Source organism: Saccostrea echinata, unplaced genomic scaffold (assembly GCF_033153115.1).
Source record: "Saccostrea echinata isolate AGI-Se365-2 ecotype Australia unplaced genomic scaffold, CSIRO_AGI_Sech_v1 ptg000014l, whole genome shotgun sequence".
NCBI lineage: Eukaryota > Metazoa > Mollusca > Bivalvia > Ostreida > Ostreidae > Saccostrea > Saccostrea echinata.
Window position 1 is genome coordinate 6,895,264 of NW_026889763.1, and position 25,657 is coordinate 6,920,920.

The 25,657-nt window shown below is 33.3% G+C and overlaps 1 protein-coding gene across 1 annotated transcript; it reads right to left on the bottom strand.

The window, feature by feature from the left end:
• Positions 1–3,975: 3,975 nt before the first annotated feature.
• On the bottom strand, positions 3,976–19,513 carry LOC133187043 (metallophosphoesterase MPPED2-like). Its single transcript, XM_061322414.1, has 5 exons — positions 19,183–19,513; positions 9,238–9,466; positions 8,297–8,412; positions 7,197–7,307; positions 3,976–4,318 (listed from the first exon to the last, which is right to left on the bottom strand). The coding sequence occupies exons 1-5, from the start codon at positions 19,511–19,513 to the stop codon at positions 4,158–4,160; spliced, it is 948 nt and encodes a 315-aa protein (XP_061178398.1). The 3' UTR covers positions 3,976–4,157.
• Positions 19,514–25,657: the final 6,144 nt, after the last annotated feature.

The window sequence follows — 25,657 nt, forward strand, 5'->3', positions numbered from 1 at the left end:
TAGACACCGTCTGGATAAAAATAATTAAGAACAAGCAAATTCAAAGAATTGTGGTCCCCCACTTAACGTGCCTTAGTGGTTGTGATGTTTTTATTTATGGTATATTGTTACTGTCTTGTCTCTGTATTCTGTCTTGTCTGTCCATCATATAAAATACATAATACAATTCGGAAGATCTTGTCACAGGTAATACATATGTGAAGCAAAATAAAAGTTTAGTCTCTTAGATCTGATGCAAAATTAAGATCAAAGTTTTTTTTTAATATAAGTAAATAATTTAATTCTGGTTATAACGCGGTATTTAATTGGATAAAAAAATTTACTTTATATTGTATAAATTGGGTTGCCTATACGTCACAATGACTTGCGTCAAAAACGTATCGATCCGCCTGACGTTACATTTAAATTTTGTACGATTTGAAGTAATTTTTTAAGGGCAATCATTTTTTTTTCTTACACTTAATGAATGAAAATTAAATTATAAGGAATGAAATTAATAGCTACCCAATTTATACGGTATAAAGTGGGTTGGAACAGTTTACGCTTTTTTATAAACCGCTTCGCGGTTTATAAAGCGTAAACTGCCCCAACCCACTTGGGTAGCTATTAATTTCATTCCTTAAATCAAACTTCTAGCTCAAGGTCATGAAATCAATAATGATAACTCCTACTGAAAAGTGTTGTTACATGAAATGTACATGTAAAATATGAAAACCTATCTTCTCTCATTCAAAAGTTATTACCAATGTTACTTTTCTGAAAACTACTGTAAGTAAAACTTTAAAATTATGGTCACCAGATCAAAAACCATAATATATTTGGAAAGGTTAATGATACACCTGTCATAAATGAATGCCCTACTTTCTCTCATTCAAAAGTTTTCATCACCAAATTAAAAATATTGAAAAGTAGGTCAACCTTCAAGATCACAAAGTATAAAAACATAGTACATTTGGAAAAGTTTTGTCACATGTAACGCACGTCAAATATGAATGTCCTTTTCTTCTCTCATTCAAAGTTATCGCCAATTTTAAAAATATTGAAAGGTAGGTCAACCTTCAAGGTCAAGGCCACAGGGTAAAAAATCATCGTCTTGTCACAGGTAATGCGTACATGTATGTCAAATATGAATGCCCTTGCTTCTCGCATTCAAAAGTTATTACCAATGTTAAACGTTTTGAAAAGTAGGTCAAACTTCAAGGTCAGGGGTCAAAAATCATAGTTCATAGGGGAGGTCTTGTCACAGGTCATGCACATATCATTTATGAACACACTATCTTCTCTCGTTCAAAAGTTTTCACCAATGTTAACATTTTTAGGAAAGTAGGCAAAACTTCAAGGTCGATGTCACAAGGTAAATAATAGGGATGGGTATCGCCAAAAATATTGTTTCGTGAAATATCACGATTTTTTGCAAAAAATGTCACGATAAAATCATGATATTTTTATACATAATTTTTACTATGATTTTAATTTAAATGAATTTCCATGATTTTTCTATCAAATATAGTGAGAAAACATAACTTCACTTTTTTCATTTTTATTCATTTATTAATAAAGCATGTTTGGGTGCTAGGATGCCTGTTTGGATGCTAGAATGCCATTGTTTTACTGTTTAACAACACTGTTGACTCTGGGAGGAGTATCCCCTTCTTAGAACCAGATTCTTTTTTTAATGAATGGATATATACGATTTTTGTGGGTTCTGGTGCAGTAATGAAGGCATTTCTTCATACATCAAATAAACAAAATATAGAAGCATTACTTTACATATCGAATAAACAAAATACAGAAGCATTACTTTAAACAGATAAATTATGAATTTATTTTGTATCAAACTCTTGAACTTGTAAATTTGCATACCTCGTCATTGATCACCTGCAAACATATTTTGTTTAAAAAAAACATTGATCCTTTTCTACACACAAGTAGTCCAAGGTTGATATCATAAAGATGCCTGAGTTTGTCACTGACAATATCTATGTCAGTAGTTTTTGGAGATCAATCTGTTGGAATTACCATTGTTTCCTATTGTGCCCCGTTATTTGCAGACTTGTTTTTCAATTTTTATGAAGCGGAATTTATTCAGAAAGTTCTACAAGAAGCAAGTCTTTTACTGTGGCCTTTAATTTGACAATTAGATATATATCGAGGACGCTTTTATCAATTGACAATATTCATTACCATTCCTTATAAATTGAATGTGAAACAAGACATGACACAACTGCTTCATATTTGAATATTTTATTAGAGAAAGTCACTGATGGCAAACTAACGACTAAACTTTATGATCAAAACGTGATGACTTGAACTTTTCTGCCATCAGCTATCCTTATTTACAAATATGTATCAATATACACCATTATCCCCTGCATATGGCATTTAAATCTCCTAGATGAATCGATACTCAAAAGAGCATGTTCTACATACAAATTCTAAAATGAGGCAGGCTATTGACAAATTATAGTTGATTACAGAAGGACATCAACAAACTTTTTTAGAATCAACATTTCACAAATTCCATGGTCGATACCATGGCCTTGTTTCCAAATAGAAGAATCTATTATGTAGAATGTCGACTTACGTCTTTAATACAAATTGTTTGGCCATTACGTCTATGGATCTTTCCATTTACCCTGGCATGACAAGAGGCACACGGCACTGGTTGACAGGGGATGCTTACTCCTCCAGGGCACCTGCTCCCTTCTTCATGTTGGCTCTGTGCACAGTTAGCATTGTTTAAATGGACTTTTGAGCATGGTCACTGTTTGTTATCTTACCATTTCATAAACATCCCTTTCATAAACATTTCTTGTTGGCAAGAATGTTAACAAATGATAATCAACAGAGAAGGAGGAAGACAACCCTACTGAAGGAAACCTTCAGTGTATAAATGGTCAGTAAATTCAGTAAATCATTGAATTAAATTCTTGAATTTGTTGACATGTACTGGCTAAAATAAAACTCAGAAATAGATTAAAGCTTTTAATAAACTTTGTATAATATTAATATTAATTAATCAATCATGGACAGAGATTATTATACATAAATATTGTATTCATTTATTATCACAGATATCATTTAAGAAAAGTCTTTTCACTAGTCACAGAAAACCACTGCCTTGAAAATTTCCTTTTGTAGCGATTTCAAGTAACCCCCTCCCTGAAGATTCACCAACTGTTTAAACAATTTCTATCCCCGGATTTACTACAAAGTTGATTTTTAAACAGATTGGTTTCTCTACTGAAATTATTTTACCAAAGTACCGAAAATCCCCCTACAGATTGCCTATAGTGGTTCCCTGTCAGCATTTCAATTACATGTATAATGCAGAACAGCATGACTTACTGTTAATTTGGGATATGATTAGATGTGGAGTCATTGTTTCACAAAAGTATACATAAAATCCAGCCAATATCATTCTAATGAAATAAAGCAAAAATAATACAGTAAAACACACTTATAGCGAACACAGTACAGTTAAAAATTTAAAAGAGGAAGTAAAAGAAATACCGTATATACTCGCCTATAAGTCGGGTTTTTTGGGAGTTAAACTTTGTTCCAAAACTCTTTATCCAACTTATATGCGAGTTATAAAAAGATTGGTATTTTAGCAGGTCAATCCCTCTAATTTAAGCTTAAAAAATACAACCGACTTATAGGCGGACCGACTTATAGGCGAGTATATACGGTAACAATACTGTAGAACTGATTTTGAAAGAAACAATTGTATGTATATGTATTTAAGTACAAACATATGTTGTGCAACATTTATATTTTCTCCTTTAGATGGGCAGCTTTCTTGACTGAGTATTTTTCTAACATTTTCTAAATATATGGATAAAAATGAATATATATATCTCATAATATTATGGTGGACTTACTGAGTAAATATAAAATTTAGAAGTACAAAAAATATTTAAAAAACATATTAAAAAATTAATTTTTGAAAATTTGAAGAACTTCCATGCAATACTTTTCATACTTGATCATAGCAGAAAAAATATGTTTATGTTAACATTTTTCATCAATCTGAGTTCCTGGAAAAAATGATTTTCAATCCCTGACTAAATTGCACATGTATATACCGATATATGCATGTGTTCAATAAAGATGTAGTTGAGGAAAAAAATAAATAAAACTATGTAAGAAATCAATCAGTATGAGGAATTTTTCTCCATGTGTAGAAGTTCTTCTTTACTACGTCCCTCTGGAATGTCAAAGTCAAACACAATAGGTGAGTTGGTGGGTTTGTATCTTATAGTACAGGTCGAAGCATTGATAAAGGTCGTGAACCCATCTGAGGTCACCCCATAACCTACAAAGAGTTCAACATGTCATTATATACAGCTGTCTGCATTTGATATACACGTATATGCACATTTGTTTAAAACAAGCAAGCTATTTTCTCATGAGTGTACAAGGGTTATATGTATGATTTAAAGTCTCTAAAACCATCTCATTTTCCTGGATATAAAGACAGTACAGAATAACAGGTCAGTTAGGACTGTACAATGTAGATGGCGACCTATAGCAGCAAGTTAATCAATCAGAACAAAAACAAGAGGCCCAAGGGCCTTAACGGTCACCTGAGTATAATACAACAATTTAGAAGTTAAATACACTGATAGTTGAAGCTTTGTTGCCCTAAAGCAAGAGAAGTAGGAAGATCAGGATCAACAAAATAATTAGTCTAATATTCAGTATCAACTCATAAATTAAGTTCTAATCTGTCCCCCACTTAACACTATGCAGACTATTAACAAACTATTAGTGCTTCTGTACTATTTATAAACCCATATTGAGACCTCTAGCATTGACCTCTCTTATGATCTTTGAAGAACTTTTAATAAGATAAGTTATTTTTGTCTCATTTTTATTTATCTATTACTTACAGGTCTACCTGTTTATTAAAACTAAGTAAGTACTTTTTTAATTATACGATAAACATTCTTGCATAATTATCTTATTCTATTAACCTTTCAAATACATTATTTACAGTGATTAATTATCAAAGGTGAACGGAAAAGGGGAATAACTTCTCTCAGTAGAATACAAATTAATAGAGCCCTGCCCAGGACCAGAATGCTTAGACCAATGGTCCAGATGTTTAAAAATCTGGTAGAAATATGCTTACTCATATCATTTAAACTTTTACTCAGTTTGCTTCCAATATGCCAAGAAGCAGAGAAGAATTTCACAGGTACAATGCATTTTCACTACAGATTCAACAAAGCCTTACCCTAACACCAGAACCCAAGACCAAGGGTCAAGAAATTTACAGATTTGGAAGAGTTACCCTCATCATCATAACTATGGACTTCAAAGAATTAACACTTTTCCACTATATTATCAAAAGCCCCCCCCCCCCCCCCCGTTATGCCAGAACTCCTGACCCTAGGTCCACAAGATTTAAAAATTCTGTTCAAAGCTCCCATTTTCATCATAGCTAAGCAATTTATTTATCAGCTCAACACTAAGGAGCAGACAGGATTAATTAATGATTAATAGAATTAATGCTTTTTCACTATATAATCAATAGAGCCCCCCTCCCCCCCCCCTCCTCAAGAACCCCAAAAACTGAGGCCATATATTTAAAAATTTTGGAAGAGGCATCCTTGTCTTTAATAATCATGTACTTAGTTTGTTTATATAATCTCCAGTAGCAGAGAAGAAGATTTTCAAAGAATCACTGCATTTTCACTATATAATCTATAGAGCCCCGCCCTAACACCAGAACCCCTGACCCTGGGGCCATGAAATTCATAATTTTTGAAAAGGCATCCTTATGCATCATAACCATGCACTTAGTTTGTTTAAATAATCTCCAGTAGCAGAGAAGAAGATTTTCAAAGAATCAATGCATTTTCACTATATAATCAATAGAGCCCCGCCCTTACACCAGAACCCCTGTCCCAGGGGCAATGGCTTTCACAATTCTGGAAGAGGCCCACCTCCTCATCATAACTATGTACTTAGTTTATCACCTTAATGCCCAGGAGCAGAGAAGAAGATTTTCAAAGAATTAATGCATTTTCACCATATAGTCTATAGAGCCCCGCCCTAACACCAGAACCCCTGACCCTGGGGCCATGAAATTCACAACTTTGGAAGAGGTACTCTTGCTCATCATAACTATGTACTTAGTTACTTTATTCAATATCCAGAAGCAGAGAAGAAGATTTTCAAAGAATTAATGCATTTTCACTATATAATCTATAGAGCCCCACCCTAACACCAGAACCCCTGACCCTGGGGCCATGAAATTCACAATTTTTGAAAAGGCACTTTTGCTCATCATAACTATGTACTTAGTAACTTTATTTAATACCCAGGAGCAAAGAAGAAGATTTTCAAAGAATTAATGCATTTTCACTATATAATCTATAGAGCCCCGCCCTAACACCAGAACCCCTGACCCTGGGGCCATGAATTTCACAATCTTGGAAGAGGCACTCTTGCTCATCATAACTATGTACTTAGTTCCTTTATTTAATACCCAGGAGCAGAGAAGAAGATTTTCAAAGAAATAATGCATTTTCACTATATAATCAATAGAGCCCCGCCCTAACACCAGAACCCCTGACCCTGGGACCATGAATTTCACAATTTTGGAAGAGGCACTCTTGCTCATCATAACTATGTACTTAGTAACTTTATTTAATACCCAGGAGCAGAGAAGAAGATTTTCAAAGAAATAATGCACTTTCACTATATGATCTATATAGCCCCACCCTAGCACCAGAACCCCTGACCCTGGGGCCATGAATTTCACAATTTTGGTAGAGGGCTCCATGCTTATTACAATGATGCCAACAGTTCGTCTGCTTAATGTCCAGGAGTAAAGAAGAAGATTTTTAAAGATTGCATTATTTTTGGTGGTTTTAGCCCCACCCCTCAGGCCCCAGGGGGGCAGGGACCATGAAATTCACAATTTTTGTTCCCCTTCACCCATAGATGCTATATACCAAATTTGGTTGAAATTGGTTGAGCGGTTCTAGAGAAGAAGCTAAAAATGTTCAAAAGTTTACGACCGACGAACGACGTCGGACAAAAACGGATAGCAATAGGTCACCTGAGTTTACTCAGGTGACCTAAAAATGTTACACTTCAGAATTTAGAAATATTATAATAAAGTATCATTATTCAGCAAAGAAAGAAATTCTGTTCCAATCCACACTACTAGAATTTCTTACTTTCATGAATGTGTCCAAACACATGGTACTTTGGTTTGACTCTTTTCTGTACTGTATTAAGGAGTTCTACACAGCCTACATTATTGTTTCCACCGGTCAGATCCCCATGTCCTGTTAGTAATATTACATGTATATCATTTAATCATGGAGTCCAGATAGGTCAGTAAATATCCATACCACAGGATAAGAAAATACATGTACAATGTGTATACATGTACAATATTTATAATGTGTAGCACATGTGATACAGTTTACCTATATGGAATTTGACTAAAAATATGTAACTAATATACATACTACATAAAGAATATGTTTCAATATTTTTAAGGATGCCATTCTATAATAATAAATGCAGCTTTAGGGGGTAGCATATCCTGTCAATTTGACTGAAGGCCAGCTAAAAAAGTTTTCATTCACTTCACGTTCTGTATATTCAGTCAGTATCTTACCACAAGGAGGGGTATGAGACATTAAAATATCAGTATCTTCTGGAATTTTGTCCCAACATTTCTTTAATTCTTGTCCCCTACACCACTGAAAAGCCATTCTCTTGAAGTGCTTTGGTTACCAACATGTATATGAGCACAAGTTTTTTTTTTTTTTCTTGTGAAAGTGATATAAAATGTGCATAATATAGCAATTTGTGTTCAAACCGATTTGGTAACTTTTAAGTGTTGGTTGCTAAAATTAAATCTTTGCTAAGCATGTATTGAACCTTGAGGAAAATTTTCAATACCCCCCCCCCCCAAAAAAAAATAAAAATAAAACATCTACTTCTGAATCAATTTCTTATGTTGAAATTTTGTTTGTATGGTTGCATATATATATTGTAACTGACTCATCACCCAGTCACAGTGCTGTCTACTTTCTGATATTTAAACATTGATCAGAGAAAAAATGTTTTTATTAGTACTGTACATATTTAATACAGGTATTATATGAAGCATTTTGTTTGTGAAAAAAATTAGTATTAATACGGGCAGAAGGGAATTCTACACAATCAGCAAGCACAAATATAGCACTTCAAGAGGACAGCTTTTACATTTTTTCAACTAAAAATCATGGACTTATATACAGAGACAATTATAAAGGGCTCTTACCAACTGGGGGTCCATGTGTTATGAGGATATCAGTGTCAGTTGGAATTTTCTGCCATTTCTCTAATAGTTCTTCCCCTCTTTTCACATTGAAACCCCAGTTACGAAAAATAGGTTGCCTGCAACGAATTTCTTTTCTTTTTTTTTTTCTTCAATCTGAGATGTACATGTAAGCTAGCAATTAACTAGCTGCAGATCTGTAGCTCGCTGGTCTGAAAAAAAAAAATTGGAATGGACGACCAGAGAGCTACAGTACATGCCACCCATTGAAAAAAGTGTATATTTATTGTGCACAAAAAAGTGTGCTGTTTCTCAATTTATTTCTCCATATATATCTCAAAATATTACTACTAACTGTGTGTTCCTATCATATTCTTCTACTTTTTCCATGACAAAACTGTATGTACATTATTAGTCAAGTACGAAGTGCGTTGGACCGAATTATCTTGCCATCCAAAATGGCAGTATAAATAGGCGAAATTTTTGATAGTCTCGATTTCAGGCCCAGGAGAGCTATTATTGATGGTTTTGGGGAATGTTTTGTTGTGGGAATAGTTAAAGAATATTTTTAAAACACACAGTTAGTAATATTTTGAGATGGCAGTGTAAATCTTCATAGAAATAAATCGAGAAACAGCACCTTTTTGTGCGCAATAAATATACACTTTTTTAATGGGTGGCACAGTGTAGCTCTCTGGTCGTCCATCCCAATTTTTTTTTCAGACCAGTGAGCTACAGATCTGCAGCTAGCAATTAACACAAAAATTGAATGTGTGCTTGCTGACTGTATAAAATTCTTCACATTTTAATTTGAACTCATTATAGCTTATATATTCAGAAAGACTTAGTATAAGTATACCTATAGTATTTAGTTTTGCAATAAAAGAAAATAAATAAATCAATTATAGATGTATATGATGAAAAAAAATTACTTGAAGACTTACCAAGGTGCACCATAAAGCTTGATCCCACATATACTGACTGAGGAATCTAGGAGATACACTGCATTTGTTAACATTTCCTTGACAGATTTAAGTCCCCTGGATTTAAGGTATGACTCAATCTCAGAATGCTGAAGTCCAAAAGATTGCAAAGTTGAATCACCGAGTTCCTCATCCAAGGTTAAATCATGGTTTCCAGCAATGAGAACCTTTACCTTGTATGGCAGAAAACCTGTTTATATAATTATAATGAAATTAATAATTTCACAGGTAACATTAAAATGAATATTAATCGTAATTACGGTAAAAATTGTCTAATACGGATGTCGTATACTCCAAAGTAAAGACTATACTTATAAGTAAGCAAAAAGTCTCTTTTCAGTAAATTGTTTAATGTTGTCTAATCAAATATTTTCTAAAACAGCCAATTTCTATGGAACCGTTGGTGTCCAGATTAGACAAATTTCACTGTATTTTTAAATGTACTTAAATGCATCATTTATATTTGTAAAATCATCATCTTTACAATAAAAGAAAACTTTAAACTGGATTAATATTAAGTACAATTTTATGAAATTAGAAGTCTCCCTAAATTAAGATTAATTTGTTTAGTAGTTGGGTGAATTAAAAAAAAAATGACCGATCACATATTTATCAACCCACACTAAAAATACAGGCAGTGAAAATAGATTTTTATGTCTCAGAATATGTCTTTAGATAGTGTCTAAATACCTGCTAAATATCTCGTTGATATCTCAATTAACAAAAAAGTTATGCCCAAAAATGATGCTAAAATTGTCAGGAGTGCAACACCTTTTTGTGACATTTTGAAATTTCAATATTTTTTGGAGATCTGTGAAATAAATAATAACCCATGGCAAAGTGGAAGGCAGTTATTTAGCAGTTTCTTAACCTTAACAGTTGAACCATCTTAGCAGTTTATAAGCAGTTTCTAAACCTTCTCTGCACTGCTTAAGGCATGTTGGGCCCACAATAAACCTTAAAATTTGAATAAAATAGGCAGTTTTCTAAGCCTTAAGGTCAAGATCTAGTAAATGAAAAGAGCCTACAGATTTCTCAAACTTGGGAAATAAATTCCTTTTATGATGCTTTATAACTATAGCGCGGTCAAATAAGGTGTATCGGAGCATAATTTGCAAGAAAAAAAAGACGAAAAACCATCTTGTAAACTGTCATTTTCAATGAAAAATGAAGAAAGCCAATCAAGAATATGGGAGTTTTTTCCATATCAGACGAAGGAAATGTATTCAGATTGCCTACAGTCTCTCAGAAAACGGTAATTTGTATGTTCTTAACCCCTTCTTTAAAATAATGTAAAATTGAATATAGGTATCGGGGTTACTTTTCACACGATTTCAAATTGAATGCCATGAAAATACTTTATTTTCTACATAATTCTATTGGAGCTGTAAAGTACGGGAAAAGGAAAGTTTAAATTGATTATGACGTCATAATGGATCTAGCACCGAAAAGACGGTCTAAAGTCATTTACTAGATCTTGACCTTAACAATTGTTAGGCAGTTTTGCACAGTTCGTTAGCAGTTCATAGGCAGTTCATAAGCAGTTATTTTGGTAAGATTTTTCAGGACTGCTTACTCCCTTAGATATAACTGTTTAGGTACTGCTTATTAAACTGTAAAGCTACTGTTTTTGTACTGCTTAATAAATTAACTGTTAGACAACTGCTTAATATGTACTGATAATTAACTAGAAATCTGACCAGTCAGCAAGGGCCCCGCCGAGGGTTAGAAATATAAGGGTGCAGATAAGGGGATGAGATTTTTACTTGATTCCAAAAAAATTTCAAATATGTAAAGAATAAGCAACTGCTAAATATCCAACAATCTGTAAATAGTATCCTTGTATATACATAAGGCAGTAAAAAACATCATATCTATAATAACTCAATTAAATGTATATTTAAAAATGAATGAAGCATGTGTTTTCTAAAATGCCAGCCTTCAGTGAATGCAAATATCACCCAGGGTTGACCCTAACTCCAAAACAAATATCAGTTGCAGACAAAGGTGTTAATTAATCTTAAAGTGACAGAAAGATAACCCTCTAAAATATTCTGCAAACCAGCAAGATAATCAAACCCACGGGATTAATTATACTGCTCTCTCAACCTTTTCTTCTAAGTTTACAATGAGAACTTTTTCAGCAATGATAAAATGAGGTTATAATCTGAATACCTGTTAATTAAAATAATTAGTATTCTTGAATTTACATAAGGCAGGAAAAAAGAAAAAAAAAGAGAAAAGACAATAATAATAAAAACGATATTTTTATCTATATCTTGTTTTTAGAATTCAATAAAATCATAACTCATTGTGTATTTTACCAAAATAAAGTATGAACATTATTTAAATCAGCATTTCAGAGAATGTAAACATCATTCAGAATTGACCTTAACTTCAAAACAAACTTCATTTTCAGACAGAGGTGTTAATTAATCTCAATGTGGCATATAAAGATAAATGCTTTGGATTTTCTTCAAGAGGAAAGATAATTAATCCCAAGAGACTCATTGCAGCCTTTCATAGTTTACAATAGGAACATTCTCAGCAGTTATCTCTCTTTGCCCATTCACTCTTATATAAAGTTAAGGAATCTACCCCACCACCCCAGCTCCAAACCGGATGACACAGAGAACCAAACTTAGCACCAAAATATGTCTTACTGCCTATTCAACCAACATACCAAATTTGAACTTAATTGGTCAACCCTAAAAAAAGTTATTAGAAAAAAACAGAAAATTTGTGGACGGAAGAATGACAGATGGACAGACAGACAGACAGACAGACGGACAGACAGACAGACAGAGTGATTACTATAGGGCACCCGCAAATCCTTGCGGGGCCCTAACTAGCTGTGAAGCAATCTCATTTTGAGGACATGCACAATACATTTCCTGAAAACTGTAATTTCTAACAGAAATATAATCCATTAATTGGGCCAAGTTTAAACATACTATTTATATAACTCATAATACTACAAATGTTAAAACAATCCACATTATGAAAATTAATTAATCCATGTACTTATAAGCTACATCGACAATTTCAATATCAATATAGATAAAAGAGGTACATTATTTTCTAAAACATTAGTTGTGGTTAAATAAAAAAAAGATTTTCAGCTTATTGTAGTTAAATGGAATTGAGTCAGTGATTCTTAAAAGGTGCACTGGAAATATAATATGAGACATACCATATTGAAATTGGGCTGATTCAAGCAGTACAATAATTGTTAATTACCTCTCTTATTTAAGAACACTTATAAAATATAGTGTACATACCACATATTATATGTCTGCATCATAATTTCCATTAAAACTTTGTGGCCAGCAGCCCCCTTTTCATGACTGTATTTCCTTTTGTTCAACTACACAACATGGCAGCCAAAATTCAGTTTTGGCGGTCAGTAAGGGTGCAACGATAAACCGTTTGACGGTATATCGCGGTATATTTTTCCACGGTTCAATTCACAATACGCTAAACTGATATCGCGGTTCGGTTCAATCGGTCCAGAATTATCCGAATCGTCCGTTTTGTTTCCTTTTTTTACAATTTCAAAATGGCTTCCGCGCAAAACGTGAGGTAGCCGATAACGCATTAACGGAAGTTAAACTCATCTCCAGCATCTTACAGACCTCAGATTTAACACGGAGAAGGACTTAATGTGATTATAAATTTTAGATGTTAAGACAAATGATAAACCCTTTAGATCTAAACTTATTCTTTGGTAATACACGATATTTCATCACGTGTGTATTTCGATGAAAATTCATTGTCTTGTTGACTAAAACGTGTTAACACGAGAAATATGACAACTGGTTTTCTACGTAAATAAAATGAATAAAAGAATGAAATCAATGTCTTCCTTTTTCATTCCAATTTAAAAGAAAGATTATTAGGAAAGGTCCCCGTAGTTCCCTGTAAGTGCTCATCATTGGTTTAGAAAATTGTCAAAACTCAAAGATCTACCTTACAATCCAATTCAAGTTAACAAAATTTTATTTTATTTATTATAAAAAAAATATGAACATTTTATATAACCCTGTCAAGTTTAAAAAAAATATGACACAAACTTGAAAGACTTTTTAACCTTGTCATGTATCGTGATACGTATCGTATCGTGAACTGAATACCGTGATTCGTATCGTGAGGTTAGTGTATCGTTGCATCCCTAGCGGTCAGTTGTTTGGTTCCTGTTGTGTATATTTATTGATCATTGAGCCCAACATTTGAATTTATCTTGATCCCAATCAAATTGAATATTTACTGCTAAGGAAACTGCTTACATACTGCTAACAAAACTGTTCTTTCCCCCAGTAGGGGTAAAGCTTAAACATACTGCTAAGGAAACTGCTTACTGCTTAGAAAACTGCTTATGAAAACTGTTTACTCCCCAGGCATTAGCAGTTATGAAACAACAGTAAAAATCAAACTGCCTGAAACTGCTTGAAAACTGCTTAAAATTCATAAAACTGCTGAAGTACTGCTTAATAACTGCAGTTCATTTTTCCATGTGAATGGTTTATGTTGAAAATAAAGACTTTCCTGATAATATTTAAAGTATTGAGCTTTAAATGTGGACCATAGTCACTTATATTTAATCAAGTTGTGGTCATAGCTAGCTCATGTTTAAAAAAATGTTATACCATGTCAGGAGTGCAACTGAAAAAATGTAGTGTTGCCAAAAAGACATCAATTGTAAAATTCTGAAAGAAAATTCAGACAAAAAAGAATTTTCAAAGTGTAAAACAACAACTGATATACATTTTAAAACTTAAAAATGTTAGATAAATCACAAGCAGCATTAATGAGAGTCAAGTTTATGTGCATACCCAATAATGTCATGAGAGCAACATTTGATATGTTTTGCTCCCAAGCACGAGAAAACTATTATCATTATATGATTTTCTGATTTTTACTTTGGAAAATAAAGACACTAGGAACTTTTTACCAAATAGATTTATCAATTACAGGGTCTGTCTATATGCTTCAAGTCTATATTTCTATGGTCAGGAGTGCAAACATTTTTTTAACGATTCAGGTTGTGTGACGAAAACACTTCTATTCATGCTTAGAAGTATTCATTAATTCATAATGATCTTTTTGTATAATTTAGTACTAAATTATTAACAGTTTTATTATTAAAATCCTTCCTTTTTCAATTTTATAAATTCAGATGTGTTTTTATCTTTTTTGTAATTTTTTTAATGAACTTTAAAAATACACACACTAAAAATTGTCATAAAATTCAAGTAATTCCTCCTCAACTTCACTGAAACAACAGAACAAGTTCTTATGTAATTTTTCACTTCACAATTCTACTTTAAAGACCCCAATGCTTTTGGTCAGGAGTGCAACAAATATGTTAGAATTATAAATCATCCAATAAGAATAAAAATAAAGAAAAAATGGTGAGTAGAATATTTCTGGTGGGTTACTGTGTTTGTCCTCTAAAGGAAAATATGCTATATAATATATTTTATCTTCTAATTATACATTTAAGCTAGTTTTTTGGCATAAACAGGGGATAATTCCAGATAAAATGTGAATTTGAAATACTTTCATCTGTTTTAATTATGAAGTATTGTACTATAAATATTGCACAATTTCATTATCACTTGATGTTGCCAACACTTTATGAATTTTTGTGTTCTATGGTTTTTATTTTTAAATTTTACTGCAGTCAGGAGTGCAACAAAACTGCTTTATAATTACCAGTGCTTTTTAACTATCTATACTAAAAAATAAGTTGAAAAAATGTTTGATACTATTTGATGTTCAAAACACTATGTCTATCAACAAATTACAGAAATTTTACAGTCAATTCAGGGAATAGTTTTCATTTCACATATATTTTTAAATACAATTTATATATATTACACTTTTCAAATAATCATGTTTTAAGGTCTTCAAAATATGAAAAACCTGCCGTAAATTATGAAAAATATCAAAACGACAAACTGATTTACAAAGTAAGAATGGGTTATTGTGTGTTATAATTTTTAAAACAGTGTTAAATAAAATACATATCAGATGTCAGGAGTGCAACACAATAATGTAAAATAGGGTCACTTCAAAATCTAGTATTTTTTGTAAGAGAACTTGTATACAGAAATTCTTTTTTGGCTTAGATTTGAAGAATTGATTTGAACGGACAAAAAAGTGAATTTTGGGGAATTTTATTGCTTCATATTTTTTTCATATTGAAACTTTTCAAACCAGAATTGAAAAAATAATGTAAAATAACAATAAAAAAGCCAATTTTTTGTAATATATACAAGAGAAGATACTCAATCAAGGTCTAGATTTAATCATTTATACCCCTTTTACCACTTTGAAGCATAAACAAGAGGCCCAAGGGCCTTAACGGTCACCTGAGTATAATACAACAATTTAGAAGTTAAATACACTGACAGATGAAGCTTTTTTGCCCTAAAGCAAGAGAAGTAGGAAGATCAGGATCAACAAAATAATTAGTCTAGTATTCAGTATCAACTCATAAATTAAGTTCTAATCTGTGCTCCACTTAACACTATCACCATGCAGACTATTAACAAACTATTAGTGCTTCTGTACTATTTTTAAACCCATATTAAGACCTCTAGCATTGACCTCTCTTATGGTCTTTGAAGAACTTTTAATAAGATAAGTTATTTTTGTCTCATTTTTATTTATCTATTACTTACAGGTCTACCTGATTATTAAAACTAAGAAAATACTTTTTGAATTATATGATAAACATTCTTGCATAATTATTTTATTCTATTTACCTTTCAAATACATTATTTACAGTGATTAATTATCAAAAGTGAACGGAAAAGGGGAATAACTTCTCTCAGTAGAATAAAAATTAATAGAGCCCTGCCCAGGACTAGAATGCTTAGACCAATGGTCCAGATGTTCAAAAATCTGGTAGAAATACGCTTACTCATATCATTTAAACTTTTACTCAGTTTTCTTCCGATATGCCCAGAAGCAGAGAAGAATTTCACAGGTACAATGCATTTTCACTACAGATTCAACAAAGCCTTACCCTAACACCAGAACCCAAGACCAAGGGTCAAGAAATTTACAGATTTGGAAGAGTTACCCTCATCATCATAACTATGGACTTCGAAGAATTAACACTTTTCCACTATATTATCAAAAGCCCCCCCCCCCCTCTCATTATGCCAGAACCCCTGACCCTAGGACCACAAGATTTAAAAATTCTGTTCGAAGCTCCCATTTTCATCATAGATTAGCAATTTATTTATCAGCTCAATGCTAAGGAGCAGACAGGATTAATTAATGATTAATTAATAGAATTAATGCTTTTTCACTATATAATCAATAGAGCCCCCCCCCCCCCTTCCTCAAGAGCCCCAAAAACTGAAGCCACATATTTAAAAATTTTGGAAGAAGCATCCTTGCCTATCATAATCATGCACTTAGTTTGTTTAAATAATCTCCAGTAGCAGAGAAGATTTTCAAAGAATTAATGCATTTTCACTATATAATCAATAGAGCCCCGCCCTAACACCAGAACCCCTGACCCTCGGGCCATGAAATTCAAAATTCTTGAAAAGGCACTTTTGCTCATCATAACTATGTACTTAGTTACTTTATTTAATACCCAGGAGCAGAGAAGAAGATTTTCAAAGAATTTATGCTTTTTCACTATATAATCTATAGAGCCCCGCCCTAACACCAGAACCCCTGACCCTGGGGCCATGAATTTCACAATTTTGGAAGAGGCTCTCTTGGTCATCATAACTATGTACTTAGTTACTTTTTTTAATACCCAGGAGCAGAGAAGAAGATTTTCAAAGAATTAATGCATTTTCACTATATAATCAATAGAGCCCCGCCCTAACACCAGAACCCCTGACCCTGGGGTCATGAATTTCACAATTTTGGAAGAGGCACTCTTGCTCTTCATAACTATGTACTAAGTTACTTTATTTAATACCCAGGAGCAGAGAAGAAGATTTTCAAAGAAATAATGCACTTTCACTATATGATCTATATAGCCCCACCCTGGGGCCAGAACCCCTGACCCTGGGGCCATGAATTTCACAATTTTGGAAGAGGCACTCTTGCTCATCATAACTATGTACTTAGTTACTTTTTTTAATACCCAGGAGCACAGAAGAAGATTTTCAAAGAATTAATGCATTTTCACTATATAATCAATAGAGCCCCGCCCTAACACCAGAACCCCTGACCCTGGGGCCATGAATTTCACAATTTTGGAAGAGGCACTCTTGCTCTTCATAACCATGTACTTAGTTACTTTATTTAATACCCAGGAGCAGAGAAGAAGATTTTCAAAGAAATAATGCACTTTCACTATATGATCTATATAGCCCCACCCTGGGGCCAGAACCCCTGACCCAGGGGCCATGAATTTCACAATTTCTGAAGAGGACTTCTTGCTCATCATAACTATGTACTTAGTTACTTTTTTTAATACCCAGGAGCAGAGAAGAAGATTTTCAAAGAATTAATGCATTTTCACTATATAATCAATAGAGCCCCGCCCTAACACCAGAACCCCTGACCCTGGGGTCATGAATTTCACAATTTTGGAAGAGGTACTCTTGCTTTTCATAACTTTGTACTTAGTAACTTTATTTAATACCCAGGAGCAGAGAAGAAGATTTTCAAAGAAATAATGCACTTTCACTATATGATCTATATAGCCCCACCCTGGGGCCAGAACCCCTGACCCAGGGGCCATGAATTTCACAATTTCTGAAGAGGACTTCTTGCTCATCATAACTATGTACTTAGTTACTTTATTTAATACCCAGGAGCACAGAAGAAGATTTTCAAAGAATTAATGCATTTTCACTATATAATCAATAGAGCCCCGCCCTAACACCAGAACCCCTGACCCTGGGGTCATGAATTTCACAATTTTGGAAGAGGCACTCTTGCTCTTCATAACTATGTACTAAGTTACTTTATTTAATACCCAGGAGCAGAGAAGAAGATTTTCAAAGAAATAATGCACTTTCACTATATGATCTATATAGCCCCACCCTGGGGCCAGAACCCCTGACCCTGGGGCCATGAATTTCAAAATTTTGGTAGAGGGCTCAATGCTTGTTACAATGATGCCAACAGTTTGACTGCTTGATGTCCTGGAGTAAAGAAGAAGATTTTTAAAGATTGCATTATTTTTGGTGGTTTTAGCCCCACCCCCCAGGCCCCAGGGGGGCAGGGACCATGAAATTCACAATTTTTGTTCCCCTTCACCCATAGATGCTATATGCCAAATTTGGTTGAAATTGGTTAAGCGGTTTCAGAGAAGAAGCTAAAAATGTTCAAATGTTAACACACGACGCACGCCGACGGACGAGAACGGATAGCAATAGGTCAGGTGACCTAAAAACTATAATTTCTGGTGATTATGTATTTTAGAAAGTCTTTTAAGGTGTAATGATATTTTCTTTTTTCAAAAGAGATTTTACTAATACAAATTCTGAAACTTTTTAATCGAATTGTCTATTCTATTGCCACTTCAGGATTTTAAACTAGAATGCATGTGGAATATGATAATATAAGTGAAAAATATGTTATAAGTAGTTGAATTTTTCCAAAAAATTTCAGTTTGGTGGTCATTTTTTTTAATTCACCTAGTTCTACTAAAAAAATATTTATATGGTTCATGTGGTTTCAGAAACAAAGTTATCTGTCTTTTTGCCCAAGATGATACATGTACAGTGACTGTAAAACTTTACTCCGGACAATACACGGTTCTAAAGAAATTGGCTAGATAAGACAACATTCTGGATTAGACAAGATTTTTGTACATGTACTACTGAATATACCCATAGGGACATAAAGATTTCATCACAATAGGCAAGATTTTGGATTACACAACATCTGAATTAGACATTATTCACTGCTTTTAAATACCTAGGTATGAGTTAAATTTCTCAATTTCTGTTAGCTGTCCTCTCGTTGTAAAGTCCCCAGCATGAAGAAGCACATCTCCAGGAGGCATACGTAAGCCTGACCTCTCAATCTTCCCATGGGTGTCAGATATACAGACAAATCGAATCTTGTCAGGTGTGACAGGGGTGATGGGGTCTGGGTGGGGACATCTGGTGTGCTGCTGCTTGATTCTTATTCTCTCCCAGGCCTTTGATGGATTTGCAGTGTCTTTATCTACCCTAATGTAGATTTTCCGTAAGATCCGTGGAATTCCATAAAAAATCCGTGGAATTCCATGGAAAAAGTGTTCCATGGAATTCCGAGGAATTCTCAAGAGTATTGGGACGGAACTTTTTCGGAATGGTATGGAATTTCAAATCTAGCCTGGAAAAGTGCGGAACAATGCCAGAATAGAAATTTGGGGAAATAGCTGGAAATCCATGGAATTCCAGGAAAATACAAAAAACTGGAATAATTAAAATAATTTAAGGGCCAAATAATTACAAAAAAATGACTACATCACAAATTTTCATAAATCAAATCTATATTTTCAAAATAAAAAATCATTTTTGCTTTACAATGTGTTCGGGGACAAATATTGCATAAACACTTCTATGTATAATGAAAGCACAAATTTTAAAAAGTATTATCACTGAAAGTATTTTACATCAAAGGTTATTTAAACAATGTTAAAAATCCACAGAAAAATATCATTACTGGATGATCACCTTGGTTTAATTAATGAGAATTATTATAATATACATGCATGTACATGTAGTAAATTACAGTCTGCATGAGAAACGAATGACTTTTGATTAAAGAAAATCCTTTGTCCCTAGAGTAATCTCAAACATATGACATTTTTTGATAATAAAACAAAAAAACATTAATAATGACCTTTTGCTTCATTGAATGACCTTGGGAAAGGTCACTAAAGCCTTAACAGGGTATATTTGCAACATTTGTATACAGTTACAATGATCTTCCAGTGGTCCATATACATTTACCATACAAAGTTAAAGGTCATAAGAAACAGTTCTTAACACTAGGAGTTTACACTTTAAACGTAAAGATTGGTATGAAAGAAAGTCAAATTACGTTTAGTAAAAAAAAAATTGCCTTTGCTTAACTGAAAAATGAAGACCTAAACTTGTCCACTTGATAAATTTGTTACCCGCTTATCGTTCTTGATTTTGTGTTTTTATGACGTCACAAAGACCCACTGATGTAAATAACGCATTAGATCTAGTGTGATTTTACCGTATTTTATTGAGTTAATTTTAGTCATTTTTGTGGGTATAAATGTGATTATGTATTCAGATGAGCTATCTGATTCTAAAACACAGTTTACTCTATTTGAACTAATCGTTAATTAGACACAGCAACTGAAAACGAGAGCTTTTCACGGTAGGATGATCCTGATGAATACCCCGTAGTTCTAAATCAAGATTTTTCTCCTCCAACTATGATTAATTATTTTAAATTAATACTTCAGAAACAAAAGTCTTCTTATTTCTGTTTGATACGTATATGATACATGATGTTTTTTTTTTCCATTCCCAGTGAAATCGTATAATTAACAACAAAAAACAGTGTAATTAATTAATATTGACCTGAAGCTTCTAACGACAAAAAATTTAATGGGCATGCAAAATCTGTAAAATAAAGTTGTGTCATATATTGAGAGGGAAAAATATGTAGCTCAAGAGTACCCCCCCCCTCCCTTTTTTCCCCAAATAAACACGGGGATGATAATTAAAGTGGATCAATGAAAAATCGGCGTATTTGAATGCGCGCTTTCTGCAATCTGAAACACGAGGACTAATTGTAAAAACAATATAGAAATAGGGGTTTATGACGACATCATCGTAATTTTGCTGTCACAAGAAGCACGATTTTATTTAAAAAAAAAAAAAAATGGCTCGAAACTTACCGGCATTACGAGAGTGTACATGTATATATACATGTACTGTAATGTTACGGTGCTGATACTTCTTACAGTTTGGCTGAGCAATTGCAGTTTGAAAATACTCATACACTTCGTGCATAGATTGATCAGTTAAAAAAATCCATACCCCCATTATTTGCAAGACTGAATCTGAGCAATTTTCAAAATTAATATTTTTACAGTTCATTTTTTTTAAATCAGGCTAATCTGTGTTAAAAAAACTGATACAAATTTAAACAATTCGGTCTGTAAAAAAGTGGATAGAATTTCGTTTAATGTCTGACTTTTTAAAATTATTACGATAATATAGTTACAGTGTTACGTGTACACTGTATATGTACCAACTTTTTGGTAGGAAAAAAAATACTGAGAGAGAGAGAGAGAGACAGAGTCATCGAGACCGGGAAAACCAGAGAGAGAAGAGGAAAAGTGATTAAGAAAGGAGGAAAGCGAGAAAGCGATGGAATCATTTCATTTCCCATAAATAAATGAAATCATTTATATGCAGGTTTAGTTTCAATTTTACACACCGCGGTCAATCGAATTCAGCTGGGCGCGTACTACCGAGTACATAGATAGCATCGTCTAATCATGGCTTAAAAATTTTAATCAGAAAACAAATCATCAATATTCTTATGTAAGAAATTTATTCAATTGTAAATTATTTGACAGCGTCTATATACAGTTACTCGAGTACAGATCCCCGCTCTTTGTCGTATCGTCTCTGTCGATTGAATTTAAGTGTCGAAGAAAGACAATAAATTACACAGACAAAACATACTAAAATCTTGCAAATGTGCAATAGGATGTGAAAAGACACTATCTTGTTTGAACATCGTATATTTATGCGACGTTTTAGCCCAGATAATGATATTTCTTAAAAATTATGCTGCAAAAGACAGTTGTATAAAATGTTAGTACTGAATGTAGTGACTGGGTCTTACTGACGTCATAAGCAAGGGAGATAAGCAGCACTAGTTGAAGTTCATTTCTGCAGTCAAGTAATTTTGATCGACTCTGCTGCCACTAACTTGCATAACAAGAGGCCCATGGGCCTTGAATCGCTCTTCTGATAAACTGTGCAACCTATCACTTCTATTTGAACCCTCGAAGTATCCTGTATATTCAGATAAACCCTTGAAATTCCAATTCACACTCTGAGAACCCAAGATGATTCTAAGCCAATTAGTACCTGAGAGTTGGTCATGGTGACTTACTTATCACTTGTCATTCTCTAAAGACCCATCAACTAAGTTTGATGATTCTAAGCCAATTAATACCTAAAATATTTCTTAAAATTATAACCATAAAATTTTATAAGTAGGTCAAAGTGACCTACTTTTCAATTGTTGTACTCCAAGGACCCAAGATGCATCAATTGACAGAGTTTGATGATTTTAAATGCGTGTCTACAAGAAAACCATGCAGAATGCTATGAAAGCAAGTTTTTCAAAATTTCTTGAAACTTTGCATACAAAGTGAGATCAAGGTCACTTACTTACTGCGTAAGTTTGGTGACGTCATTTGATTTGTTACCATGGATACAGGGAGAATTAGTTTATCGTCAGCCTATTTCTATACCCAGTATGGAAAAATAACACCTTTTGTACATATTCTGTTTGTGTATAAAAAATTTCCATAATATCTTCAAAACTAATGGATTTAAGGAATTAAAACCTTTGAGAAAAATATTTACAGAATTTATTTCACATACCTTTTTGAATGTGAAGAGCTACGAGTGCAAAAAGGTCACGATAATTGTAAGGAATAAGGATATTTGAATAGTCTGCAGAAAAACAGCTATAAAATTCCAAGAAACGCTTCCATTGATTTCATATTTTTAAAAAGTGATTGTTTTTAAATATTTTATTTAGTATTAATGGGATTTTGGTTGCAAATTCAAATTGATGGAGTTTTCACTCTTGTAAGTGCAGAACTGCAAGTGCAAAAAGGTCACAATAATTCTAAGGGATATTCTGTAGAAAAAACAGGCATAGAATTTCAAGAGACACTTCAGTGATTATATTTTTTATCAAAAAATATTTGTTTTAAGATATTTTAGTAAAAATAACAGACAATGTGGTGGCAGATTTGAATTAGTTGATTTTTTCATCCTAGCAAAATTACACTATATCTGGGTAGAAAGCATACTGGACTACTGGAGGGTATTAGTCATTTTGAACGTTAATTCATTTCAGGCACATGACCTTCAATCTTCATGACTGAAATTAGCTTATATTTATCCAGAATGTCACAAAGATGCATGATTTGAATATTTGTTTAACCAGAAGTCTTATTCGAGACTGTAGCTCTACTGGTTTGTACGTCTAACAAAGGAAGAGATAAGTAGCAGTTGGACTTGAAACTTTGCAACAGCAGTAAATAGAATAATGATCCTTGATTTGGTCTCTTTTCATGGAAATCTGACTAAAACTAAAGGAGGAGTAGATTTTTAAAAAAAATTTACAGAAATTAGTAAACATGGCAAAACCGCTCATCAAAATCAAAATCCGATAAAAAAAATTATGTATCTCGGTATACTTTACTTGTGTGCCAAGTAATATTGAAATCAGACCAAAACTATAGGAGGAGTAGCTTTTGTTGACAGACAGACAGACGACCAACACCTTACTATCGCATAAGCTAGGGATGGGTATCGGCAAAAATTTCGTATCGTGATATATCACGATTTTTTCCCAAAAATATCACGATAAATCGTGATATTTTTACACGCATATTTTACTACAATTTCAAATGAATTTCCATAATATTTCTTAAAAATATGCTATAAAAACATAACTTTACTTTTTAAATTTTCATTTATTTAATATAAAGCATGTTTTGATGCCGTTGTTTAACTGTTTTCAACATTTTTTACACTTCCTGTTATTGTCATTCAATAGTTTGAACAAATAAATGAATAATTTCCGGAATTTATAGTTATGTACCAAATACAGGTATTTTAGTCTCCGCATCACGATACGTATCACGCATTAAAAAATCGCAATATACCGGTATACCAATAAAATCGCGCATCCCTAGCATAGGCTCTTCTGGTCTCTAGCCAGTAGAGCTAAAAATCATGAGTTTTTGACAAGGCTTAATGTATTATAGCAATGAACTGGCTATACATGTAGCTATGAGGCTCATTTTACAGGATCCCTTAGCATGAAAATGCACATTGCAAAAACTGCAAATACATAAAATTGCAAGTTTAACAGAGATAGTGTTCAAAAGTATGAACACATCAGTAAATAAAATCCACTTTTTCACAGTGTTGCCCAAATTTCATACAGTTCTTCACTGCAAAAGTTGTTTTTAAACATGCAACACATTTTATACAAATGCTGATTTTGTTTGCCCTAAAATTATACAAATGAATGAACAGAACAAAGTTTATGTCTTTTTTAATACCATAAAGTCATAAAAACACAACCAGTATTTAAATGAAGTATTTGACAATGCTCAATTAAATTCCTTCAACTGCATTTGAAAAATACCAAATGTATCATGTACATGTTACTTTTACATAGAAAATTTAAAGACAGCAACATTATAAAAAAAAAATTTTAATTAGATGATCTCTAATTTTAAATTGTCCACAAAAAAAAACAAAAAATAAAAACACATTTGAAGGTACTACACTGAAAGAAAGCAAAATATATGAAACATTAATTAGTGTCTAGGAAAATCAAGGAGTCCCAAAACTGTCATGAAAAAAAAAAACAAGAGGCCCAGGGGCCACATCGCTCACCTGAGCACTCTGGCTAGGAAAAAGCAGAAATCAGTTCAGTCTTGAAAAGTTCTGATATAAAAGTGGTTCGGGGGGGGGGGGGGGGGTGTTGATTTGAACTTGAATCTATTCTTAAGAAGACAATTTTTATTGATATATCATTTGTATTCCTTTGTATAACTATGATCCCCTGTTATGGCCCCCCATTCTCCCGGGGGGGGGGGGGGGGGGGGGGTCATGATTTGAACAAAATTTGAGTCTACATTACCTGAGGATGCTTCCATTTAAATATGACCAATTATGGCTTTGCTGTTCTTGAGAAGAAGGTTTTAAAAGGCTTTTTCCTATGTATTCCTATGTAAAACTTTGATCGCCCATTGTGGCCCCACCCTAGCCCTGGGGGGAAGGTCATGATTGGAACAAACTTGAATCTACACTACCTGAGGATGCTTCCATATAAGTTTCTTATTTTCAAGCACAGTGGTTCTTGAGAAGATTTTTAAATGATGCCATCAATTTTTCACAAATTCATGATTATCTCCCCTTGGAAGAAGGTGTGGCCCTTCATTTGAACAAACTTGAATTCCCTTTACCCAAGGATACTTTGTGGCAAGTTTGGTTGAAATTGGCCCAATGGTTCTTGAGAAGAAGATGAAAATGTGAAAAGTTTACATGACGACAACGATGACGACAGACAACGGGCAAATTTCGATCAGAAAAGCTCACTTGAGCCTTCAGCCAGGTGAGCTAAAAAAAGTTTCATCCTTTTCCTTTGG

Bases quoted from the DNA above. Each gene is read 5' to 3' on its own strand.
- LOC133187043 (XM_061322414.1), bottom strand. From the start codon at position 19,513: ATGGAACACTTTTTCCATGGAATTCCACGGATTTTTTATGGAATTCCA. The intron at 9,467-19,182 runs GTATTTAAAAGC...TTATATAAACAG, and splicing joins GAAATTTAACTCATACCTAG to GTTTTCTGCCATACAAGGTA. The intron at 4,319-7,196 runs GTAAGAAATTCT...AACTCTTTGTAG, and splicing joins GTTTGGACACATTCATGAAA to GTTATGGGGTGACCTCAGAT.